The sequence below is a fragment of the Rattus rattus genome, chromosome 9, assembly GCF_011064425.1.
Source record: "Rattus rattus isolate New Zealand chromosome 9, Rrattus_CSIRO_v1, whole genome shotgun sequence".
NCBI lineage: Eukaryota > Metazoa > Chordata > Mammalia > Rodentia > Muridae > Rattus > Rattus rattus.
This window is the reverse complement of record NC_046162.1, coordinates 81,735,142-81,761,952: the sequence shown is the minus strand read 5'-3', so window position 1 is coordinate 81,761,952 and position 26,811 is coordinate 81,735,142. Positions and strand designations below refer to the sequence as shown.

Below are 26,811 nucleotides of genomic sequence, written 5' to 3'. Positions count from 1 at the left end.
AACAGAAATGGTTTCTGTTCTGTTGATTCACTTGAATTTTTTGAAAGGAACAAATAAAATTAGTGACTGGAATTGCTCTATAAATGCCAGATGCTGTCCAGATGTTACTGTACCACCACTGCCTGGCTTAATTACAATTCTAAAGTTTGTTTTCTTAAAGATTTATTTAATGTATATGAGTACACTATAGCTGTCTTTAAGATGAGGGCATCGAATCCCATTACAGATGGTTGTGAGCCACCATGTGGTTGCTGGGAACCTCAGGACCTCTGGAAGAGCAGTCAGTGCTCTTAACCACTGAAACATCTCCCCAGCTCCTCAAATTACAATTCTAATGCAAGAGGGACAAAGGAATAGCAGCAGGAACAGCTGAGAGCTCACATCTCAAACCCTCAACAGGAGTCGATGGCGGAGGTATGTCACAGAAGGGGGCAAGAAGACACTTCCTAATCCTTCCTGAAGTTCCACCAACTGGGACCAAGTATTAGAAGACATGAATCTATGGAGGTCGTTCTTCTGTTCTTTCCACCCCCAAAAATATGGGACTTAGAATTTGCCACGAATTATGCTTGCCCCGCTGAAGACCACTGACCATTGGTGGAGACTCACGGCTGCTTTTTACACAATTACTGTCTGACAAACACACACCCAACCACACTTTGTAAGTACTATACTTTATGTTTTATTTTAAAACAAGCAAACCTATCTTCAACGTATCAAATGCTTTCATTTACACTTCTGTTTGTAGGCACTGGTCACAGGATACAGACCCAACTCAATAATTAACATAGAATAATTAGCAATGATAGATGTTATTACTGCAGTCAGAGCAGGGTCAATGTCTAAGAAGCCAGCTGGCTGTTCCAGTGGGGGCTGCCGGATATCTTCAGTGCTGTGGGTTAAGAGGTATGAGTAGAGGTTCTCCTGTGAGAGGACTGAGGACCCAGATAGGCTGCTCTAAACTTGCACAGAGCAGAATCAAAGAGCAGAGGGCCCAGCTATTCATAGGGGTCATTCAGGTGGATCAAGTTCTAAGGACTACTAGCCGAGTCCTGAACCCAGCAATTACAAAAGGTGTAGGAGGCGATCACCACCTAAGAGCATGCACTGCCCTACGTAACCCTGTGTTTTAACTCCCCTGTCACATCTGCCCATCCAATCAGGATGCTATCATGCTTGGACAATGTCAGAAAGAACCAGGAAACAATCTAACTTCCCAACTCTTCCTCGTTTCAACATTCTCTGTCAGTCACTGACCGGACAGATTAGCGTTCCTTTCCTGTTCTGTGCTGGCTCCTTCAGTGAGTAGCCCAGGTTACCCTTATAGAGACCTAGGAAATGTTTGTTTTTGGTCTAGTGTCAGCATAATGACTACATGCTTTCTGGACGTTCTACAGCTATTCTAGAGAGCTAAATCTTGCCAATGTCTGCATTAAAACTTGACTCTAATATACCTTCAAGAATCTTAGGATCTACCCTTCGAGACCAGTAAGTTTCAGACTCCTTACACAGCCAGGGGCACAGAGTAAACACCTCTGTGCGTGTTTACATAAAGTAACTGAATACACAGTCAATTTCTACACTACAATCACAACCCAAGGAATAGAGGCTGTTTGGTTTTTTTTACTATGCAACAAACTTCTCACAGAAAGCTTGAGATAGCCCAGGGAGTGCAATCCAAGTGGCAACCAAGATCCCCAAAAGAGTATTTCCAGAAACACATGAGGTTTTGAATTAAAAAAGAAAAATCATCGGAAAATCAACCATGTGACTAAGTCATCAGAGATAGCATTTTCCAAATCCCTTTTACAAAAATACAATCTCAGGGCTGGAGGGGATGGCTCAGTGGTGAAGAGCACTGGCTGGCTGTTCTTGCAGAGGTCCTGAGTTCAAGTCCCAATACTCACATGATCATGGTGCAGATACATGCAGACAAAACAGCCGTACACATAAAAGCTCTTTTTTTTTTTTTTTGAGACAGGGTTTAGGTAGCCTTGGCTGGCCGGCCTCGAACTCAGAAATCTTCCTGCCTCTCTCTGAGATTACAGATATTGCTACCATGCCCTACTGAGGGTTGTTTTTTTTAAAATAGTGGAAATATTTTACCTACTGGTCTTGTATATGACTCAGTAAGGCTCAGTGCAGAGTAATGCCACACTGACTGAGGTGCTCCACCAGCACCTACTCCCCGTCCTCCAAGAGTCCACGCACCAGTCTAAAGACTAATCGCTCCCCCAACTTATCTGAAGGCTGGGTCACTCCAGGAACTATTGCTTTCCAATAGCTAGGTCACCAATTGGGTTAGAATGCAAGCAACTGCTTTGAGATAAGGGCCTCACATATAGCCAGGCTGGCCTTGAACTTAGCCTCTAGGTGTTGGGATTATGTTGATCCAAAAAGGGCAGGAGTTCATTCCCTCAACCACATGGCTCTCAGAGAGTAGGTGGAAACCCAGGATCCGATGTCTTCTGGAGAGCTGAAGACTGCTGAGCATCAATGATATAATGATAAATAAATGAAGCAACAAAACTAAAAAAAAATTTCTAGACTTAAAATCCATCCCTTGTCCTAAACCATTCAGAAATTTAAAAAAAGTCACAGAAACCAAATTAACACCCCCCACCCCCATTTCTGAATATAAAGTGCTGGTTTCTTGCTTCCATATTTTCATTTTGAACAAAAGTATCATGATGTCATTGCCTTTTCCACTGACCTTTCTGGTCAGATTATGTATTTAGGTCCATATTGATGTGCAAATCATCATAACCTTTCAAGTTTCCTAGCAAGTGCAAGTTAAAATCCCACAGTGTAGACTAGGAATATTTTTTTTTTTTTTTTTTTTTTGGTTTTTTTTTTCGGAGCTGGGGACTGAACCCAGGGCCTTGCACTTCCTAGGCAAGCGCTCTACCACTGAACTAAATCCCCAACCCCTGACTAGGAATATTTTACTTCATGTTATAGGTGAAAATTACTTTCTGACATGCTGGCAGAAATACTAAATTTACACAGCACAAAAAGAACTTTTCTGAGTCAGCCTCATTACAACCAGGCACACAAATACTCAAAAGGTAATTGCTACAGATTTTCCATACTCTAAAAAAATAAAATAAATAGTTTTCACTATAATTTTTTTTATAAATATCAGCTACATTACAGGTTCACAGCTAAGTTGCAGAAAGTCTAAAACATTTAAGTTCAGTTACCGCACTACTGGACAACGCCTACTCTGAGACAGGGAAGCCTCTGACACTATTACATATGCAAAGCGCTGAAAGCTATCCCTAAGGACCTATCCGGAGTTTAGGCCACTAAGTTCATGAGGCGTGAAGAATGTATTAGAGCAGAAAAGACAAGAGATGTGGGAACAGATACAAAGAGAGGGTTCTTAGTTTTTCCTGAGAATGTGTAAGTTGTGTTGCTATGGAGACAACTTTAAATGGAACAGAGGGATCTCATAGTGAATCATTTTGTGAAGTACAGAGGCTTGTAATATGCTATCACCATCTAATATATAACTTGCAAACACCAAGTATTACAAACTGTATTCAAACAAGGCACATGCCTATACATTTGTCTGGAATGCTGGGTAAACTAGTGCCTAAGAGTGTGAGCTGCAGTAATAAAATATTGGTCTGTTTCACGATACAGTATTGTGGAAGTTACATAATGGAATCCGAGTAAGGCATCAGAAAGACATCATGGTGTGTCCCGGCAAGGGGACACAAGCCTGCTCTACCTGGAGAATCTCAGTAGTTACCCTAACTATCTTGACTGATAGCCCTAAATTAATAAATTGTTTTACCACACACAGAACATTATGAAATACAGGTAACTAAATACACCCACAATACATTTAATAGTATGCCTCCGAGGGTGACTCTCTAACAATTCTGACCACGACTCTAAGGATGAATCTCATTACACACCAAACACGATCAGCTCACAAGGAACAAGGTGCAAACTCTCACGGCTCTCAAACCTCAGCTGCGGATCCACTCTGAAGGTGTAAGTTGGCGTAAACCCGTGGAACATCTTTCAGCAGTAGAATTTGGTAGCCCCCAGGAACAGGTGGAAAAGGTTAACCCCGCAGGGTAAAATTACTTTGGATAATGTACTCACTAATATTTTATTTACTAAGTTGTCCTTTCAAAAACATGATCTGGGCCTGAGGTGACTAAACTGACGTTTATGGCAACTCACTGACTGCAGATTCATAAGAAACCATTAAAGGGAGACAAATGGTGGTTTGGGAGTAGATTCTAGTCTTTCAGAAATTAATTCACGAAAGACCACCATTTGTCAGAAACACACCAAGCCAGATGCCCACTGGTGTGGCGAACTGCAGAGGCAGGCCTCGGACAGCAGCGGCAGATCACCCCCTAATGGACAGCTATGGGCCTGCCTTCAATAAGTGCTTCTCAATGGAGGCGGGAGGGGCAAGGAAAGAAAGGAAGCTTTGCGACTATTCATGTGCCCTCCCTTTTAAGGTCTGAGGAATGAGCACAGTGAGTATATACGCCATGGAACAGAGAGAGAGAGTGCTATGACTGTGACCAGTAGATTTATGTGACCACTTTACTAAATAAAGCTATACAATACAGTGTAAACGCTTAACAGAAGCATCACGCCACAGGTAAACAATAAGTTAAAAATATATCTTTCGTACTTTGAAATAAATAGGATACAAACATCTTAGCAGAGCTCCCTCTCTGAGGGCAATGCTGTCAAGAGTCCTGCAGTGTTTCACTACACAAGACCACTCAACTTGAAGGCAATCAGCCTGGACTATTTTTTGAGTAACTAATCTGACTTGGAGGCTTCCCTTATGTGTCTATTTTTTCCAGTCAATGATATCTTTTAGTCTAAAGAAAAGCTGGTGAACTGTAGAGCTTCCAATCCAAAGTTTTCTAAATCTTACTTTAGCCCCATCTACCTATCTAGTTGTATATACATATATACATGTGTGTGTGTGTGTGTGTGTGTGCATACACACACCAGTGCTGGAGTGTAGTTCAATGATAGAGCATTCATCTAGACTTCCAGAGGTTCAATCCTTAGTACTGCCCAAACAAAAACAATTAAAAAAAAAGATTTTGCACTTCAGTTCAATGTGGTCGTGAAAATCTGAAAGCCCGATAGGAAATATCTACTGTGAAAATGGTAAGCGCCATCTTCCTTCCACTTTTCTCCTCAGGTGCTCCTAGGAATCACAATGTAGGGTCCACTTGGTTTGAGGTGTGGGGCACACTGCAGGAAGAAGCCCATGTTAACCAGGGCAGTTCAAAAGCGAGCTAACGTTTAACACGTTGATACACACCAACAACTGAGGGAGGGAATGGTCTCTCCATCCACATCCTGTCCACCAAGGCAGTGCACAATGCGGCGTGAGGCCAGTCTTACAATGTCCAGCCGGAAGAAGTGTTTCATCTTCCTGGACCTCTCTGTGGTGGGTTTTTCTTTTCAATTAGTGATAATGATCAGAGTGTGTTGCTGACAGGAGAGTCTGTCTGTGATACTGAAGTCTAGCTGTGGAAATGCTGTTCACATGCTCACACACACAATGCTAGGAAGGAAATGACAGCTGGACGGCCAGCAGTGTCCTGTGGACGACATGTCACCCATCTGGGCAGATGCGCTTCATCTCAGCCTTCTACTCGGCCTCCTTTAAGTCCTCGTGATCTGAAGGGCTTGAGAGGTCATCATCCGACTGCTCCCCAGAGAAGTACAGCATCAGTGCATGTGTCTTGTGCGTTATGGTGACAGTACAGGGCCCTTGGGCCCAGGGCTCCCCATCCACCTGCATCGGCATCGGCATCCTGGAGCACTTCAAAGTCAGCTGAAACCAGGAAAATGATCAGAAAGTGTCCGTTAGAAACTACAGGCAGGTGTGCCCACACCACTACCTCCACAGGTCCTCAGCCTGACATTAAAAACTAATCTCGGGCTGGAGAGATGGAGCAGCAGTTAAGAGCGCTGACTGCTCTTCCAGAGGTCCTGAGTTCAATTCCCGGCAACCATGTGGTGGCTCACAACCATCTGTAATGGGATATGATGCCCTCTTCTCTGTGTCTGAAGACAGCTACAGTGTACTAACATACATAAAATAATTAAAAACATTAAAAAATTCATCTGAATATAGCTTTTTCATAGACTTTATGGATTCTCTTCCAGTGGGCACTTTATCTCATTGGCTGGCCAGCTCCCTGCAAGCCCCGGCTATAGAGTGTGGGGAGAGTAAGGTGCAGCCCTGGCTACAGAGTGTGGGGGAGAGAGGTGCAGCCCTGCTATTGAGTGTGGGGGAGAGAGGTGCACGCTGTCTCTGTTACCAGTCACTGTCACCTACCCGCACGGTATGCGCCTGTCCGATTCGAAAAGGATTTGCCAGTTTCACCTGGATTTGAGCACAGTGGAAAGACCCGTATACTCCAACAACTTCCAGTAAGCCATCATCATGTCTAACGTGAGAAGAAGAAAATGTGGACTACAGAATGCAGTGAAGTCAAATTATCTACAGAAAACACTTTTAATACAGGTGGGTCATCAACTTACTTTGTCAATCTGTCTGTCTGTCTGTCTATCTATCTACCTCCATCCATCCATCCACCCATCCATTAGAATTAAAGCCATTAGTGTAACCACACCCACCCGCCATCTTATTAACATATACAGCAGTGAAAATCTGAGTGAACATGAGAGTTCAAAAACAAACCAGAAGGTTGGGTGAAGTATTGCACACCTTTAATCCCAACATTAGGGAGGCAGAGGCTCTGAGTTCTAGTAAACCAGAGCTACATCGTCCCATGCTGTCTCGAAAACAACCAAACCAAACCGAACCAAACAACACAACAAAAAACCCAGGGCGCTAAGTGATAGCCACATACTGCAGTCACCTGTGGCACTAACAACTATAATCTAGTTCCAGGAAGGGGAAACAGGAGGACTGAGTTCAAGGTTAGCCTGTTTTACAGACTTTATCCCAAACCAAACCACCTCCCGACTCCCCCAACAGTCAAGCAGCGACATCGCCACATACATACCTGGCTAGAGGATACGTCTCATCTCCCATTCCTTCCCACAGTCGGCAGCCACCGCCCCAGTAGCCAATGTTCAGAACAATAATTCCCTCCAAGTTAGGCAGTTCAACTCGCTCACCATCCAGCTCTAGCTTTAAAGAAATTCAAGTAGTTACTACAGGGCACCCTATTTCCACAGCTATCTCCTGGGAACTCAAACTTTAATAAGCATGCTCAGAGATGTGGGACATGCCTGAGGGGAAGGCAACTTCCTGCCCTGCACTCAAGGCAACCTGGCCTTTTCTTTGTCTTCACACAACGGAACTAATTAACTGGTTTATTCCTGGTGCGGGTGTGCGCTCAGGTGTGGAGTCAATCTAGGCTGTCTATCTTGGTTTTGAGTGTCACTGCCTGGCCCTTACTGCTTTTTAAACTTGGTTTCTGGGGACTGGACTAAGGTCCTCACTTGTGTTGTAAGCCCTTCACCAGCTGAGCTGTCCCCTTGGCCCTAAGAGGAACACTTTTTTTTTTTTTTTTTTTTTTCAGGAGCTGGGGACCCAACCCCAGGGCCCCATTTATCTTTTTTTTTTTTTTATTTATTTGCTAGGCAAGCGCTCTACCACTGAGCTAAATCCCCAGCCCCTCGAGGAACTCTTTTTAATCCATTTATCAACATCGTCCTTTTTTTCAATCACCACCTTGCCCTTTTTTAATTTACATATTTAAACATTTTATTCCTGCTTATGTCTATACACCGTTTACACACCTGGTGTCCAGGGAGGCCAGATTCCCTGGAACTAATTACTTAGGTACCTGCACTTGTGTGCAACCCCCTCCCCTACACACATAAATAAGAAAATAAGATACTCAAAAAAACTTCCTCTGCACCCTGGAGAGCAGCATGGCACCTCACATTCCCCGAGCAGGAACCAGGCATTATCTATGCTGTGTTCCCTACAACCAAATTAGTAGGGAAAACCACATGACACTGTCTGTGACTTGCACTTCTGACAGTATTTTGTGGGAGAACCTATCTCCCTATAGACGTTCAACAGGCTGTGCGCTCCGGCCTTATTCTCCCACACGCCCTAACACCTTAATGGGCACAAACCGACACAGCACCCCCCCATTAACAAGCCTCCTCTGGCTTATTTTCCTGGCACAGGGGCAGAATTCAAGTTCTAGACAGGCTGGTATGATACCGTGGCCCGGCTTCTGACTGGATGCCTTTAGTCTTGGCTCTTGCCCACTTCCACCCTGCAAGCCATGCTCTGCACTGAAGCAGCATCACTCAGTAACACTTTAATGGAGACTCTCACAGCTCCTCTAATATCTTTGTTGTTATTAACCATTACACACTCTTTCTAGAAGCAAGTAAGATACACAAGGCTGCTATATATGATGTCTGGGTTCTGCAGCAACGCACAATCAACAATGTCCTACTCTTACTGCTTATACAATTTTATTTGCTTTAGTATATAAGGTATCATACAAAACATGAATTACTCTCTTACATTTGCCTGAGCACTGACATGAGTCAGTACTGTGTCAGAAACTTTAGATTTGCTATCAGTCAGCTAAACAGATTCTGAAACAAACCTGGGTTTAAGTTGTGACGACTACTAGTTTCCATGACCATGACCCATGTGACTTAGGAAAATTACTTAACTTCAAACAGTTTTACAGTCTCTGGGCATACAGTACATAGGGGGTTGTAGTGACAATGTAGAGGAATGATGACCATAAAGAAACCTGGGTCAGTGGAGGGTGCAGACATGGCTCAGTGGTGAAGGGCACCTGCTACTCCTACAGAGGACCCAGTTCAATTCCCAGTACCCACACAGCTTACAACTGCCCTGAACTGAAGCTCCAGGGGATGTGGTGCAGCCCAGGGCACCAGGCACAAAACTAGTACACTTAATAGATACAGACCAAACACATTCATTTATATCCATATATATAAAATATACCCGTGTGTGTGTGTGTGTGTGTGTGTACATAAAAAACAAAAACAAAGAATGTAGCCAAGTGCCTGGCATAAAAATGCTCCACATTGGGGTTGGGGATTTAGCTCAGTGGTAGAGCGCTTGCCTAGCAAGCACAAGGCCCTGGGTTCGGTCCCCAGCTCCGAAAAAAAGAAAAAAGAAAAAAGAAAAATGCTCCACATCCACGAACAAAGTATGTTTGCAGAAAACTCAGCATTTGTTAAAGAACTTCAGAATCCAGAAAATACCTAAACCTTTAGAAAAGGCATCAGTAGCTTACCTCAATTTTTTTATTCAAATCTTTACACTCTTGCACCAAGCAATCTCTAGTTCCATAGAATAAATAAACAGCCTGTGGAAAATGGACAAAAGACACTAAATCAAGAAGACACTGTAAATGCGGCCTTAGCATGCTGAGAAACACGACAGCACAGCTCCTGCTCTGCCACAAGCTGCTGCTTGCGTGTGGCCTGGGCATAAAAACAGAACGGGGATGCCTCTGGCATGAAACTCAGGTTCACTCTTTAACACTCAGTCAGCATCTCATCTGGCAACTGCAGCTGAAGAATTCTAGGTGAACTGTAACATGAAATGTGAGCCTTCTTTCTCTTTTTGGAGATAGGGCTCATGTAACCCCGTCTGGATTAGCATTTGATACTTAGTCTGAACTCCTAATCCTCCTGCCTCTACCTCTTGGGTACTGAGATTACAGTTGGTTGGCTGTCACCACACTTGGTTTTAAGGGGTTAAACCCAGGGCTGCCGAGTCGTGCAAGGCCATTTAAGGGATGGCATGACATGATTCCTGCCCCTGGAACAGAGCCAGCAGGGTGTGGGCCTCCAAGAGTGTTGACGGTTGCTGGACATGAGGCTTGTTTGTATAAGAAATATGTGTTTTACTTCACATTCCTCCTGTGAGGAATATCCTCTCTGCCAAGACTATTGGGGAATATCCTCTTTGCCAAGGTTAATGACTCCATGTGACCATCAGAACAGCCCTTAAGGCTGTGGGAAAGAACTATGAAAACATGAGTTCAAAAAAAAAATAATTTCTCAACTATGCAAAATATAAGGATGCAATATGAATTATATGTAGGGCTTCACAGACCTAAAAGAATGGAGGCAGTTGCACTAATAATAAGCAGCTTACCAGAAAGATACAAAGGCAGGCAGATTCCTGGGTTCAAGGTCAGCCTGGGACAAAGTTAGTTTAGACCCAGGCAAGATGGGAATGACAATCTCAGGATGGGATCCCACCATTACCAGCTATGCTTACAAAGGCAGATCTCTGAATTCATTTGCAGTGTTAAAAAATGTGCTAGCTCTCCTTAAGAATCAAGGGGCTGGGCTCAAGGAAGGCTGATTGTGGGACAATCATAAGCTGGACCTAGAATAAATGACTTAATTGATGTGTAAATAAAAGACTGGGCTTTGGTGCTTGAGAGCTGAGCTATCTGGCTGAGCTGCCTCAAACAGAACACAGGCTGTCAGCCTGTACCCACTTTGACTTTTGAGTTGCTCTTTTCACAGCTCCTGAAGACCATTTCCTCACCACTCTCCAGCTGAGCCTTGGCACAGGGCTACATGCATACTACACATGAACTCTACCAATTGAGCAACATTTCTGAACCGTCTCTTTTTGTTTTCTTTGACAGGGTCTTTCCACGCAGACCAGAATGGCCTTGATTTGTGGTGATTCTCCTGCCTCAGGTTTCCTATTTTGTTAGAATTACAGAATCATCCTTGTCTTTAGAAGATGACAACAAACCCTACTATTTTGTGGTTTAACTAGTCTTTCAGAGGGAGTGTGGGCTATGTATGGGATATTTTGTGTTTACATAGCATTGCCTCCTGATTTACATTTTATAAGACTATGTTGGAGTAAGAAAAATCTCTTTTCCTAATATTCCAGATTATTTACAAAAAAATCATATAAATCTAGCAAACACTATAAACACTTTTGAATATAGAAGGGTTGATAGAAACCTAAAGTTGCTAACTATACAGATAGCAATATGTATTGTCTTAGTAACATTACTTGTAAAAAGATTTCTTTTTATCTTATGTGTATGGGTGTTTTGCCTGAACATATGTCTGTGTATTGCACTTGTGCTTAGTGGCTGTAGAAATCACAGAGGGCATCTGACTCCCTGGAACTGGAGTTAAAAAGGGATGTGGGCTGTCAGGTGGGTGCTGGCAACAGAACCCTGGTCGTCTGCAGGAGCGTCCAGTGCCCATAACCACTGAGCCATCTCTGCAGCCCATGTTATTTTAGTAATATTATTTAAAAATACTAGTGTCTGTGAAAGAGCTGTCCCTGAAAATTGTGATGGTCCTTTGCATCTATTGGATACTGTAATGGTTGCTGCTACAGTGGTCTTTCAAGATTACCAGTTCCAGGACTAACTGCTGGAAACAAAGATTTAAAAAATGGCCTATATGATTAGTAAAACTACTAATACAACAGTAGAAATAGTAGCAGGAGCCAATCAAGACATGAGCAAATGAGAAACAGGGTTACAAAACAGAGCTACTGTAGATTATCTGTTACTCAAGCATAATCTTGGTTGCCAATAATGTTCCTGGCATGTGTTGCTTTACTGTGTTATCATCAACGGCTGAACTGATGATCTGCATAAAGAGATAAATGAAATCTCTCAAGTGATCTTTAAATAGCGATCATGGTTAGGATGGCTTTCCCCTTTCCTTGGTCTCTGCTAGCTATTCTTACAAGTTCACTATGCTTGCCCAGAATAGCTAGACAAGCCATGCAAGTTATATTCAACCTTGGTCTCTATTATAGCCACAGTTCTCTCTTTAAACAATAAAGCTATCATGGGCACCAAGGTCTTTGTGCTCACAGACACGCACATGGGACTGTTCCTTCAAGGGAAGGATGTAAAACTTGTTCTCTGTCCAAAAGGCTGGAGCTTTCTAGTCTGGTGACCTTTGCACTCTCTGTGGCTAAAGATTTTCTGGCACCAGATCCTCCCCCTGATCCTTACTGTAAGCATGTTTTCCTCAGTCGATCTCAAGCAGACAGACACATGTATACTTTGTTGTACATGTGGGACTGAGTTAATTATCACCAGAGTAGTTTTCACCAAATTGTGCTGTGCTTAAATATGCCTGAAGTAAACCACCTGGGGTCAGACTCCTGAAGTCTGAACCACCCTTGGCTACTGAGTCCTGTCAAGCAGAACTGCCCTCTTGCTTCCCACAGATCATCACTCTGCAGTCTGTGATGGTCAAAAGACAGCCTCTACACTCTGCAACCTAGTATGACATTTCAACTATTTGTAAAATAGAAATAGATACAACTAATTTCTATTTATTTTTACAGCTAAAAAAATAATTAAAAAAAAAAATCCCACACAGAGCCAAGCATCTCGGAGCACACCTTTAATCCCAACCGAGGCAGGTGGATCCTTGCAATTCGAGGCCAGCCCACTCTACACAGCAGGTTTCAGGGCTACCCAGAGAGACCCTGTCTCAAAAAAAAAATCCAAAAATACTAACAACAAACCAACAAAAACAAAACCCCAAACAATCCTTCCATTTAAGGAGCCAGCTACGCTAGGAACTGGAACAAGACTTCTGTTAATTGTCATGAGTAACTTTAACTGCCTTGTGGCGCTCTCCTAAGCTAACAATATATTTTTTCTATTAGTGACATAACCAAAAAATTTATTTTCCCTAGAATTTTCAGCTATTTAAAATATATTTCAACATACTCCAATTAACTTCCATATAAGTAAAATATCCCAACTTTTAATTTTAAAACTCTCGTTATAGTTAACAAAGCATATTTACAGATTTTAATTTGAAATCCTATACAAAGCAGAGCACAGGAATGTTTCTGTAAGTCAGTATGATCTGAATCTAAGAGTGCTAAATATAATTGAACTGTTGATTTTTACTGTACCTTCGCTGATAAGCAGGAAATGTTATTTTATCCAACACACCTTGTTAAGGATTCGGCTGGAAAACAGAGACGGCGCCTTCTCACGATGAGCGTGAAAATTGAGAGCCATGAGGGCATCGGGTCCAATAGAGAAGTAGTTGTTCATTGTGAACTCCTGGAGAGAGGAATGGACAGTGACTCTAGCAGCTGAGCCACACAGTCTTAGTCTGCACTCTTCTGGAAAATGCACTACTTTTCCTCTCTCTTTTCTCACACAGGACTCCTGCTGCTTCTGCTTGGCTCGCCACACCTCAGATCTTCCAGCTGGAAGGGCTCTGAACTTTGTCAGTAGGCTCTGTCCTGTGTTCTCATGGCACCACTTGCTCTGGACCTTCTGTGCGATTTCAGACTCTGTGGGTCTAAACTTTTACTCCCTTAGTCCGTACAATCAATTCAGCCTAAATTCTTCTGTCTCCATGTCTAGCTCTGTTCTCAGTCCTAAGCAGAAAGCATAAGCCACCAGCCTCTTGTTCAGCACCCCACAGTCATCTGAGTCACCATGCCAAGGACCTCATCCATTACACGGGAACTAAAGTTCTTTCTTTTTATTTTCTTGGTTAACACCATTTCCATGCATCTTAGCATGAAAATTAGAACTCTTGTAGCTATGCATTCTCCTTCTGAGGGCATCAACGCCAAGTCTCCATCAGTCTAATGTTAGAGTCTCCAGACTGATTGTCCCATGCTCCCCTTGTGACTGTAAGCCATGGCCACACGTCTTTAGAATTTTTCTTAAATATAGATGAGGTTGTGGATAGCCCAGAGGCAAGTCCTTGGGCAGCATTCGTGAAACCTTGACTTTGATTCCCAGTAAACAGATATTCTCTTATCTCTGCTATTTGCTGGCATGCTTCACCTCTGAGGGAAATTCTGTTTCTTCACTGACCCAAATTAGCTCGACCTGCCAGGGTGGCAGAACTAGCGCACTCGGGCAATACTCTCTTCCACAGCACACTTTATACAGTCCAGCTTGGGGCTGGGCTGGGGCTCAGTGGCAGAGGATTCACCTAGCACCTCCCAGAATGCAAGCCAACGGGGGAAACGGACGGAAGCAGCCGCTCAGTGAGGAAGGCAGGCACTCTGCACTCTATTCTGCCCAGGCCCCTTTACACCAGGTGGCTCCGCCCACCACGGACTCTGCAGACATCTGCAGCTGCTTACAGCTCAAGCACTAACACTTACCTTGGGTTTCCTTAAACTGTAGTAGCCTTTATTTGTTACCTGCACTTTCCATCTAAGAAACAGAAGTCAAAAAATTCTATTTTAGTAAGTGCTGTTTTTAAAGCATTTGAGAACTTAGTCACATCTAAGCAAGTGTGCAAATTTTGGCATAATTTATAACTGAAACATTTATAATATCAAGACAAGACACCAGCACCAGTTGTAAGTATAGCAAATATAGTTCTTTTCATTTAAATTACATTGAACTTGGTTTTTTTTCTCAGATTGATCGGTCTATCTATCTATCTATACATACATACATACATACATACATACATACATACATACATACACACACACACACACACACATACATACACTGTAGCTGTCTTCAGACACACCAGAAGAGGGCATCGGATCCCATTACAGATGGTTGTGAGCCACCATGTGGTTGCTGGGAATTGAACTCAGGACCTCAGTCAGTGCTCTTAACCACTGAGCCATCTCTCCAGCCACCCTCACCCCTCTCCTTTTTTTTTTGAGACAGTCTCAACACTATGGCCTAGGTTGGCCTCAGATTCATGGCAATTCCTGTTTCAATCTCCCAAATGCTGGGATTACAGGTACGAGTCATCGTGCCTGGCCAACTTCATTACATTTTGTAGCTACACAAGTCGTCATTTATAAAAACAATATCCCCAAGCTCAAATAACAGCCCTGCTAGCACAGTGCAGCTCACCTGTCTAGTTTGATTCCATCTGCTTCCATTACATTCCTTAAGACCTGTGCAACCGGGATCTCTCCAGCATAGCCAGTACCCCAGCCCAGGGTATTGGATAGGTCGTTGCCTGTTCCCAGAGGTAAGACTGCAACCTCTGGAATGTATTTTTCTTGTCCCTAGAATATAAATGACACACTGCAGATTTTTCTCTTTAGATTATTTGTAGCATAGTAGTAATTGTAAAATTTAAAGACTGATGCAACAAAGACACAAACACAGCAACTGTAAGTGTGCGAACTCCTTAATCAGTGTCTCGTTCCTAACTACTGATAGTCGCCTGCTAGCTTCATTCTTTTGGGGGGAGGCGGTGCGGAACTGAATCGCACATGCTAGACAAGCACTCTACCACTGGGCCACAGCATCAGCCGCCATTACAGTAGTTCGCAAAGACAGATACCTTAATCTTCATTTCATCAATTGCGTCGAGCACCCAGCCCACAGTCCCGTCCCCTCCACAGACAAGGACTCGAACGGAGTAATAAGGAAGAAGCGTGCACAGCTGCAGAGCTTTGATCGGAGGAGTTTTAGTGACATCGAACACCTACAAACGAAGGGACACGACCACTGTTATTTTCACCCAGCACTGTCTTTCACTGCCTATGACTACCTTCTGGATGAACAGAGGGCGACCGAGTAGCAGCTCTGGCTATTACGCATTTCCTCTCGCAGCTCCCCAGAGACAGACCACACCTCCAGTTTACTGAGCTCGGACTGTACGCTGACCCACAGAGGAGGAGCCAGCCTTACTTATTCCACTGATTAGGACACTGAGGCCAGGAGGTTAGGTCAGCTGCTGGCCAATCTGTAGATGCTGAGGTATGGTTCAAACTGAGTCTGACGCTGTCTGACTCCTTTCCATTCACCTCACACCACAGTGGGCCAAACCCTCCTTTAGCCAGTGTTCCAATCATTATGCCTTAAAAGCAAAACAAAATACTAGCACAAAGTTCTAAAAAAACAATTCTGACAAATACACAGTGACCTAAAATAAAAGGACTCTGATTATCTATAAGTATTTACTGACACAGGAAATGCTAAGAGACTAATGGCCTCTGTAGAGTGACCTCTGTGGTAGAGTTTATAGTAATTCAAGTGCAGGGACAATCTTAATTTCCAATGATAGGAAACTTGATAAATCACCATATATCTGTTAAGTTGCTAGTTAGTCATTGGGTTTGAAATTACGAAGATATATCGCAACGGCAGAAAATATTTAAATCACTGAGGAAACACAAGTTTGCGCATGTTACTGTTAATAGCAGTTACCGTCTACACCTTCTGACTCTACTGACCTGCCTTTCCTGGCTAGGCCACAGGAATGCAACTGTGCGGTATGATCCCTTCAGCCGGGAGTGATGTAGCAGGATAGTTCCCTCACAGTAATGTATAGTTGGTGTCTTTCATTTACTGAGAAGTACACCACCTTATGCAGACAGTCTGCTTAACCACTCGGCAGCCAGTGGACAGCCGAGCCAGCCTACCTTTGTCAAGTATGGACACTGCTGCCCTTGAACATCTGCTCCTGAGTCTGTGAGACATAAGGCTTCATTTCCCATGAAACGGGATCGCTAGGTGCTACGATTCTTGTTTTACTTTATATTTGAAGGGCTTGAGTGTTTTACAATCACTACTCTTTCCTATGACTAAACAGTGAGTCAAGGCACCAATAACCATGGCATTTCAGAGAAAATAAAAGGTAAAAGTAAGGAGACTTAGAAGGAAAGCCTTCTCTTTCAGTTACCTGGACGGGATTTAACAGCATCTTAAACTCTCCCAACAGTCCTTCTCCCATGTTAGTTCCACTACGAGAGTTGGCCAGGATTATTAATGGGGTCCACTGCTTTCCAAACTTAGAAGCAAGCTAAAAAAAAAAAAAAATGAACGGGAACAAAATGGGGTTAGAGTGAGAGATGGCAAACATAAAACTTCCCTTAGTAACAGTGGAGCTGCAAGTTGCTGAGATAAGAACTATGCAGCACCATGGAGACAATAAAAACCCAGGAATACATAGGACTGTCCAGCTTAGCCTTCCACTCAATGCAGACTTATGTGTATGTCTCTATGTGAAGGTCAGACCACCCACCCTCCTTCCCTCCCTTTCGAGGCAGTCTTGTTTGGTCTGGAACTCAGAGATCAACTTCCCCCAGACACCCAAGTGCTGCGATAAAAAGTGTTCCAGCAGAGCGGCTGTCTTCCTTCTGGAGACGCTCTCCCCACAGGTCAGGACTTGTCAGTTATGCTAGGCTGGCTGGCCACCAAGGCCCCGAAGCTCTGTCTCCCTAGGCAGGCTTGCTAATAAATGCCACCAGCTCAACCTCCAACACAGATGCTGAGGACTGAGTGAGCCCCTTATGCCTGCATGGCAAGTACTGACTGACTGAACCATTTCCTGTCTCCACAGTATTCCTTCTGCATCTTCCATTTTATGAAATCAACTTTTTGGTTGTTGTTCTTGTTTTTTTTTTTTTTTTTTTCGGAGCTGGGGACCGAACCCAGGGCCTTGCGCTTCCTAGGCAAGCACTCTACCACTGAGCTATATTCCCAACCCTGTTGTTCTTGTTTTGAGACAGGGTTTCTCTGTGTAGCCCTGGCTGTCCTGGAACTCACTCTGTCCTCAGAAGCCAGGGGGTGCCAATCCCTTGGAACTAGAATTACAGACAGCTGTGAGCTGTCCCTTGGGTGCTGGGAATTGAAACTGGGCCTCTGGAAGTGCAGCCAGTGCTCTTTACTGCTGAGCCCTCTTTCCGGCCCCTTTATCATTCTTTTTTTTTTTTTTAAATTTTAGAGTATTTTTGTTCAATCGGTTTTTTATTATATACAAGTACACTGTAGCTGTCTTCAGACACATCAGAAGAGGGCATCAGATCTCATTACAGATGGTTGTGAGCCACCATGTGGTTGCTGGGATTTGAACTCAGGACCTCTGGAAGAGCAGTCAGTGCTCTTAACCACTGAGCCATCTCTCCAGCCCCCTTATCATTCTTTAAACAATATTTTCATGAGGCTCCTGCAGAGGACTTGACTGTGGTTTCCAGAACCCACTTCAGGTGGCTCACAAAAGCCTGTTAGAAGACAACTAGAAGTCCTTTTAAATATGAATATCCAAGCATGTCCTAACTGACTTCTGACTAATACATAGGGGGCTGGCAAGATGGCTCAGCAGGTAAAAGTGCTCACTGCCCCGCCCAACACCCTCAGTTCAATCCCTGGAACCTACCTGGCAGAAAGAATGAACCCAACTCCCACAAGTTAACTCCGCACATGCTCCATGGCATGTGCACAGTCCCCATGAAATAAGTAAATGTAATAAGCGTTTAAAAAATATTTTATTTTCATTTTCAGTTGTGTGTGATGTGCATGTGTTGAGTGCAGGTACCCATGGAGTCATGGTACATGCACACATGCATACATACAAAGTAAATAAAAATTTTTAAAAGAAACTCATTAATAAAGCAGTCCACTCTACTGTTAAATCAAATTAGTATAAAAACAATAAGAAAATGGGATTCTTAATAATTTTCATTGACTTCTAAAATAATCAAAGTCATCAGGTAATTTACCACATACATACCACATTACCTAGGTTGAGTGTCCCTTACCAGAAATGCTTGAACCCTAAGTGCTGAGTGTCCTCCTCACCCCCTCAGGCCTATGGCCTCACTGTGTCTCCCCTCCCGTTTCCTCTCACAGTTACTAAGCTTGGTCTGAATGTGGACCTATCCGTCAGAGCCTGGAGCACCAGTGGACATAAACAGACACCATGTCTTCCACTCTATGGACTGTTGCCAGCAGATCAGCAGCCAGTGGTAGGCTGTGTCATCGTGCCTGTCCCTCATGTGTCCTGTCGTCATTCTATGTTGTTCCCCCAACCCTGACAAAATTTCTCTGTATAACTCTGGATACTCTGAAAACCTGTATTCTGTAGACCAGGCTGGCCCCAAATTGAGTGATCCAGCCAGAGTGCTGGGATTAAAGACAGGCACCTTGCCTGGCCCGAAGTGTCTCTTAGTTTGGAGTGTGTTTGCACATACACAATGGGGTGTTTTGGAAATCAGATCCAAGTTTAATATGAAGTTGATTTAATTAACTATGTATGAACCTTCATACATAGCACATAGGTAATTTTGTAGGACATTTTTTACTGTCCCTACATTTTGACTACAACCTGAATTGAAATTGGAGGATTTTCTACCTGTGGTGTCATGACAGCACCTAAAATGTTGGATCAGGGATGCTCAACCTTTACATCTGGGAGTCTGTCCCCAGTTAATACACATCATGTTCTTTTAGCCATCGACAAACTGGATTTTATTTTCCCTTATCTCTTTGTTTTCCTTTTCTGGATGTATCTGGGGATATATCAGCTTGCAGGATTTTGTTGTTTGTGATTCCTAGTTGTTTCGCTTTGTTTTTTGAGACAGGGCCTCACAGATCTGTCTGCCTCCTGCCTCTTGAGTACCGTGATTTAAGGCTCTTTTACTATTTCATGCATAGATGGGTGTTTTAGCTGCATTTATGCCTGTGTTCTAGATCGAAGCAATGCCACAGGCCACAGGGCGTACTGGATCTCTTTGTATGAGAGTTAGATCTGGTTCTGAGGCTCTACTGAGGTGCTGAGAATCAAATCATGATCCTCTGGAAGAACAGTCAGTGCTCTTAACTGCTGAGCCCCTCTCCAGACCCTGGCTCTTAGTTTTTGAAACCAGATTTTACTAAGCATTCCAGAATTTGCCATATAAACTAAGCTGGCCTTAAACTTTTGGTCCTGCTGCCTTTACTCCTAAGTGGTGCTAGTAAGGATGTCTGACATCATGGTGGACCTTGGGTAAAGTTTTACCGTTTACCATAACATTTTATATCCCTTTACCTCTTAGTTACTTAATTCCCAATTTTTCTCAAATACACAAAATTAACTATCTTATATGTTAAATTTAAATGAATAAAATTATAAGAAAATAAATTAATTACCACTTCATAATTTGTGTTTTTGTCTTTACGCATCTGGTTAATGGACGTTAAATAACTTGGAGGGATGATGAGATTTTTGAATTCTCCAAAATCACACTTCTCACTCTTTAAGCTGCCTCTCATGCACTCATCGTGGACTGTCTGCTGGCACCAAACACACCTGAGGAAAGTAGAAACAGCTGTCAACTATTGCTAAACCAGTGTTCCCAAGCCACAGACCATATTCTGTGAAAAGTTAAAACAGTCTATCCACACAGAAATAAACATAATAAAAAATTCCACAAAAATAATACATATGATCATAATTTTAAAGTGAATAAGTAACTTCTTAGGGCAATTCTGTAATTTGGTAATACCTGTAGGCACAACCTCCCTAAAAAGGTCAACCTGGGGGTTGGGGATTTAGCTCAGTGGTAGAGCACTTGCCTAGCAAACCCAAGGCCCTGGATTCGGTCCCCAGCTCCGGAAAAAAAGAAGAAGAAGAAAAAAAAAAAAAAAAAGGTCAACCTGGAACAACAGCTGTACACAGAAACGTGTGTGCATTAGGTCAATCTGTTGATACCTGTAGTTCCACGCACCTGGTCTGGAAAGGTTCCAACTTTTATGTAGAATGCAAAACAGCCCATTTCTCTTTTTAAAGGCTTTATTTTATGGCATTGATGTTTTAGATGCATGTGTATGTGTATAAAGGTGTGGGAACTGGAGCTGGAATTACAGACAGTGAGTGGCACGCTGCCACGTGGGTGCCAGGTTCTTTGTTAGAGCACCCAGTGCTCTCAACCACTGAGCTATCTTTCCAGCCCCCAAACATCCCACTTCTTTTAGGAGCTGATAAATAGCTCAATGTCTGGTTCTAAAACAAAGATAGGACATGTGCATCCAGATTTACTCTGTTCTGGTGCCAGTGCCAACAACAGGCAGGGATTAGTGCTGGAGACTCAGGCGTTCTATTATTAATCCGCTCAACTATTTAATCCACTCACAGATAAGACACACCTGACTAGCAAAATCAGGCCACCAGAGAAGAGCAGAATCAACTGATTTATAAAGGAGGGAATGTTGACTCTGGGCCTTCTATTTTAAAGGTGTTTTTTCCTCTTGGATGTTGAGACTTGTCAAGTAATTACTGCTGCTTACTCAAGAGTTCTACTGAGGGCTAAAAATAGATACCTGAACATTGTGTTAGAGACAATTACAGCACGGCGTGCTCAGGACATTTATAAATAATGGCCTTTAACGTCAGAAACTGTAGCAGATGGTTACGGTTGATGTAACTGTTCCGTCTACTGGTGGCCTGCGGCTAATTCCTATTTTATTGCGATCACTGTATACATTATTGTTTTTGATAAAAGATTCTGCTTTTTGGCTCTGTGACTTTGAATTCCAGGTTTGAGAGTAGTAGAATTAGAGGCAAGAGGGCCAAACTTGGCTTGGGTCAATTTTTCCCTCCAGTGCTGGGGATGCAACCCAGGACTTGTTCCTGCTATTCTGCTGTTGTTTCTTACCTACATACATACGACTGTAGCTCAGCTAACTCTAACTGCTATATTCTATTTATTTTCTCCCAGATACCACATTTAGGGGAAAAGGGTCAAATCTCACCATGTACGTCTGTGTGAGGGTGTCAGCTCTTGGAGTTATGGTTGGAGCTGCCATATAGGTGCTGGGAATTGAACCCGGGTCCTCTCTGGAAGTGCAGTCAGTGCTCATAATCACTGAACCATCTTTTCCAGCTCCTCTCACAACCAATTTTTAAGCTGAGTAAGACTATGAGACACTGATCTACTTACTCACCTCCTTGGTTTCACCCCTGCATGGCTAATCAGATCTGGCATGTAAACTGTTGTCACAGGGAGATAAGCAGTATGGGACACACTTCGAGGAGCCATAGTTTCCCCTTCAGAAAATGCTGTTCTTGGAACAAGACAAAATAAAAACGGAACAAAACCCAACAAACAAACAAAAACCTATAGTGTTGAAAAAGCATGGGCAGGGGCTGGGAGATGGCTCTGCAGTTAAAAGCATTTATTACTCCTGCAGAGGACCTGGTTAGACGCCCATGCTCATCAGCATTATAACTCGACCTCTAAGGGAGCTGACACCCTCTTCTGACCCGGGGACACCAGGCATTCATGGGGCACATAAATGTATGCAGGCAGAGCACAAGTGCACCCCAAAAAACTAATACCCCCAAGAACCTCCTGACGGGGTTACACATGATGGTGGCCTTATAAAAGATAATTGTAATCTAAAAATGGTATATTATTATTGAACATAATCTGCAAAAATACCCACTCAAGTATTTCACAATAATTTCCTCTGGGAAGACAAGACTAAGGCTGGGGAAGCATGATCTTCTAACCCTGTTATTTTTGTGTTTAGTTAAGTTTCTAAAAACTAGAATATATTCATGAATTTCTTCACTAAGTTTTTAAAAACCGTATTTTAAATAACACTAACATGCTTGAGAATTTAGGTATGTAGATAAAGTCATCTACAGACAGCCACTCAATTCTTTGGAGCACTTACTCTTAGTTTTACAGTGCGAAAATGCTTTTCAAGTAGGAACCTGGTCTGTATATGTACTGGACACTGTGTTCCTTCCTAGTTGGTATCAGGCATATTTTCCTAAGATATTTCCTAAGAGTATTTTTTAAAAACCTGGGTTAGAAAGAAATGTGTAATATTACATTATATGGATGGATATGTTATAACTTAGTCAATCTTTTTTCTGCTAATTTTTTTCTGTTTTCTCCTTAGGGTTTCATGTATTCCCAGCTGGCCTCAAACTCTGTATCTGGCCAAGGATGACCTTGAATGTCTGTGATCCCCCTGCCTCCCACCTCTCAGGTGTTGAGATTACAGGTGTGCATGACCAGAGGAGTTATGTGGTGGTGGAAACTGAACCGAGGCTTCATACACAATAGGTAGGCATTCTACCGACTAAGCTACATCCCCAGGCCCTAAACCATGGTTTTTAAAGCCCTGTCCATTAGTACCTAAAAACCTGTCTGGATGATAAAAAAAAAGTACTCTACTGTTTTAACTCAGAGATCTTTTATAACTATGTAAACTGAGTTTTCTTTCTTTCTTTTTTAAGATTTATTTATATGAGTACACTGTCGCTGTCTTCATACACACCAGAAGAGGGCATCAGATCCCATCACAGATGGTTGTGAGCCACCATGTGGTTGCTGGGAATTGAACTCGGGACCTCTGGAAGAGCAGTCAGTGCTCTTAACCACTCCGCCTGCCTCTGCCTTCCAAGTGCTGGGATTAAAGGTTTGTGCCACCACTACCCAGCTAATCTAATACATTTTTTGAAAGTTAAAAGTGAGGCTAGAGGGATGAATCTGTGATTAAGGGCACTGGGTGCTCTCGGAGAGGACCTGGGTTTGACTCCCGGCACCTGTACAGCAGCCCACAACTCTTTGCAACTCCAGTTCCAGGGGATCAGAGGCTTTCTTTTGGCCTCCATGTAGTACGAAGTATACATGTGATGCAGATAAACTTGTAGGTAAAAAACCCACACACATACAACTTAAAAGAAAAACAACTTAAATATGGCAACCACTTATCTTTGCTTGACTGTGATCACCTGGATATTGGCTTATTTTCTGGCATCAGTATTAATAACGCTCTCAATGTGACCCAGCATGGACCGTAAGTTCAAATGTAACAAGAACATTTAGAGAGGACAGGAAGGAGAGATGGGTCAATGGTTATGAATATGTACAACTGCTCTCACAGAGGACCCTTTGATTCCCAGCACCCACGCTGGGAAGCTTACATCAGCTCCAGGGTAGGCTGATGCCCCTTGTGGCTGCTGTGGGTATCTGCACTCGTGTGCAGAGAGCAATACCAACACCCGCGTGCAATGTGCCCACACGCACAGTAGCTTCAGAGTTATTACCACCTTTCTGCTCGGCTCTTGAAAGGGTGTGGGGTTTTCTACTTGTTGGAAATAAAACCTGTTACACAGTAAAGTCCAGACAAGGCTCTAATAAGGCTGGGTGTTGGAAATCTTGGGGAACCAGCCCTACTTTATCTTCCGTTTTCTCAACTGCGGACAGAGCGAGGAGAGGACCTGCATGGCAGCACTGTTGCTCACCAGCCTCCAGCACGGAAGCCTGTTTCACACAGCATTCCACCACGCAAGATCCCTTGTTCAGTGTATATGCAGAAGCCATGAAAACACTCTCAGTCTAACTCAGGCGACTCATCTGAGACACTAGTCCTGAAAGATCTGACAACAGAAATTCCCTTTCAGGGCTGGTCAGAGAGACCAGCAGCCTGATGAGTTAAGAGCTCATTTCGCAAAGTTGCCTCCTAACCTCCACATATACAACTCCATTGCAAAGGCGCACTCCCCTATAAATAAATGAGTGGCAGGTGTAATACTCCTTTCCTGTCTTGGGTGTCAAACACTTGACTATGACACCAATCGCTGTGTTAGCAAAAGAAATTTAAAACGCTCCTTTGGGAAGACCCTTGTTTGCATAGTTTCAAACCAAGAACCAATTGGTTTTGTGACTGGCATAAGGTTCTTTGGGTATCCTTCATTTTTCCTTATGAAAAATGGGGTGCTATAGATTAGCCACTCGTCAGGCAGCACTTAAGAGGCCTTTGATGGAAATTAAGAGCCCTGGAAAGGGTGGGAAGTTTTGTGTGGTGGTGGTGTTCAGTAAGAGTGCTGAAATAGCATGCTTAAGGCCTTTGGATTCGATACCCAGCACCTCATGAACTGGTTCTGGTGGTGCACACCAGTAATCTCAGCGCGGGGAGGGGAAGGCAGAAGCATTAAAAATTCAAGGTCATCTTTTGCTATCCAGTGAGTTTGAGGCTAGCCTGGCTACAGGAGACTTTGTCTCAAACAGCAACATCTACATGAGACCTGCTGCAAACGCCAGGGATGCCGTGAGTAGTTTAGGCCATTTGCTGAGATTGCCACCCACTGTTTGCAATCCTGCCTCCCACAAAAGCCATACCTGTAGTCGCAGAGTTTAGGCTGGCTGCCACACTGCTGCCTGCAGATTACACAGTAAGTGCACAGGGGGACGTTGCCGCGGATCCAGTGGTGGGGCATCGCATCTGCGGCCCTGCTGTCGTTCTTGAGCATGATCTCCTTGCACGGGAAGCGCTTGTCGACCTTCTTGAGGCAGCCCTCGTCCACGCGGAGCCCGCAGCAGTCGCAGAAGGCTCCTTGCAGGATGTGCTGGGCGCACACGCAGCAGTAGGTGGGGTGGCTGAACAGGTCGGTGTCACGCCAGCAGTGCTTGCTCTTGCGGAAGATGTCCCTGCGGTGCAGCTGCCGGCGCGAACGCTGCAGACTACACCATAAGGTGATGAACACCGGCAACAGCACGGAGAACAGCGTCCATAGGATCAAGTGGCCATCGGGGAGCAGGCCCTGCGCCGATGGGCCGGACCGCTGGTCTCCCTCCATCTTCCCAGGCCCAGGCGTGGCCTACGGAGAGGCCGGGTCCCGAGGGCTTGCTCTAGGACTCACAGCGTGGGGTTGCAGCTCGTCTTCGCTGCGCGTGGCCTCGGCCCCGGGAAAGGCGCAGGTCGCACCCGCGGGCTCCGTGCAGCACAGGCCCGGCCCGTGGCCACCGTGCTCACAACGGCCGTCGCGCTGGGCCTTGCCCGCGCCCCTATCGCGAGGTCTCTGGAGACCCCAGTTCGCTCTCGCGGTCTCGGGTACCACCTCCAGCCAAGCCTCTGGCCGCCGTCCCACCCTCACGCTGTGAGATGTGCGTGGGATGAGGAGGCCGCGCTTGAGGAGCGCACCTGCGCAGTCCGCACGCCGGCCGGCTGCTTAGCGAGGACTGGGCGGGGCCTGACGCGCCCAGAACAAGGGCGGGGCCAGGTAGGACAAGGCCTATGGTAGCGCTTTCCGATGGTGGGCGGAGCTAGAGGAGGGCGGGGCCTGCGCTGATAACATTTATTTATAGGCGGGACCAGTTGTATTTATAGGCGGGTCGCGCGGCTGCCTTGGGTGGGAGGGGTCAGGTGGGCGGGGCGGAGGCTGGAAGTGGCTTGCGAAGTTGAAAGACATCAAGGGTTTGGACCATATAGGGAAGTGTTTGTTCTTTTTGAAAGTGTTATGTTCTGAATGGCACTAATCAAAGATTGCCAAAAGTCACTAGTGCTCTTTGTGTATAAGTAAAATAACATAATAAAGTAACCGGGCATGTGTCCTGCAGAGGTGGATGGATCTCAGTGAGTTCAGGATCAGCCTGTGTGAGGACCAAAACAGAAAAACGACACCATCCAGGTTAAGAGTTCTGTTTGCATTTAAGGATGAGCTCCCGTTTGTTCCGTGTTTGTTTGACTCATCTGCACGGATGTGCTTGATCACTTGCCGGCCAGAGGTAAATCAGGGGCACGTGTAGGCAGGAAATACGCCAAGATATATGCTTGCCCCTGATTGAACCTGATGGGAAATGAAGTGAATTGTGGGTTTTGCCCTTTTAAGCTTCTGCAAAGCACGACTCGAGGCCATTTTCTGGGAACCCAGAGGTGGACCTGGCCAGAGAGTCCATCACCCTGGCCAATAGTTAATTAAAGCTTACTTTAAACTTGGTTTTAAATTGTGGTAGTGGTCTTATTCTCTACTGGTGGGATTAACACGGGTCCTTGGTCAACTAGGGATACACAATAAGACTCTGCCTCAAACAAATAAGCAAAACAAAACAAACAAACAAAAAACTCAAACCAAAACAACCCCAACAGTTCACCACAACCCCCCAGATCACTTTCTTTTTCTTTGGCTATTCATGGGCCAGGGAGATGGTTCAGCAGGAACCTGCCACTAAGCCTGACAAACCTCACTTTGATTCTTGGGACCCAAACACTCTCTGTGGCATGTGAGTACCTACAGACGTATACACAAACATAAATAATAAGTAAATAAGCAAACATAGTTCTAAAAAGAATT

General features: G+C 44.2%; 1 protein-coding gene across 1 annotated transcript; it reads right to left on the bottom strand.

Moving 5' to 3' along the window:
• Positions 1-5,279: 5,279 nt before the first annotated feature.
• Positions 5,280-25,718, bottom strand: Dgke (diacylglycerol kinase epsilon). Its single transcript, XM_032914054.1, has 11 exons — positions 24,860-25,718; positions 19,872-20,031; positions 16,645-16,764; positions 15,301-15,444; positions 14,862-15,019; positions 14,144-14,195; positions 12,963-13,076; positions 9,279-9,350; positions 7,038-7,165; positions 6,344-6,455; positions 5,280-5,836 (listed from the first exon to the last, which is right to left on the bottom strand). The coding sequence occupies exons 1-11, from the start codon at positions 25,315-25,317 to the stop codon at positions 5,651-5,653; spliced, it is 1,704 nt and encodes a 567-aa protein (XP_032769945.1). The 5' UTR covers positions 25,318-25,718; the 3' UTR covers positions 5,280-5,650.
• Between the last annotated feature and the right edge of the window lie 1,093 nt (positions 25,719-26,811).

Excerpts from the sequence above, each read along its gene's own strand:
- Dgke (XM_032914054.1), bottom strand. The coding sequence starts at position 25,317 with ATGGAGGGAGACCAGCGGTCCGGCCCATCGGCGCAGGGCCTGCTCCCC. Across the intron at positions 16,765-19,871 it reads AAAACACAAATTATGAAGTG|CTTGCTTCTAAGTTTGGAAA; the intron begins GTAATTAATTTA and ends TTTTTTTTTTAG. Across the intron at positions 7,166-9,278 it reads ATTTGAATAAAAAAATTGAG|CTAGAGCTGGATGGTGAGCG; the intron begins GTAAGCTACTGA and ends ATTTCTTTAAAG.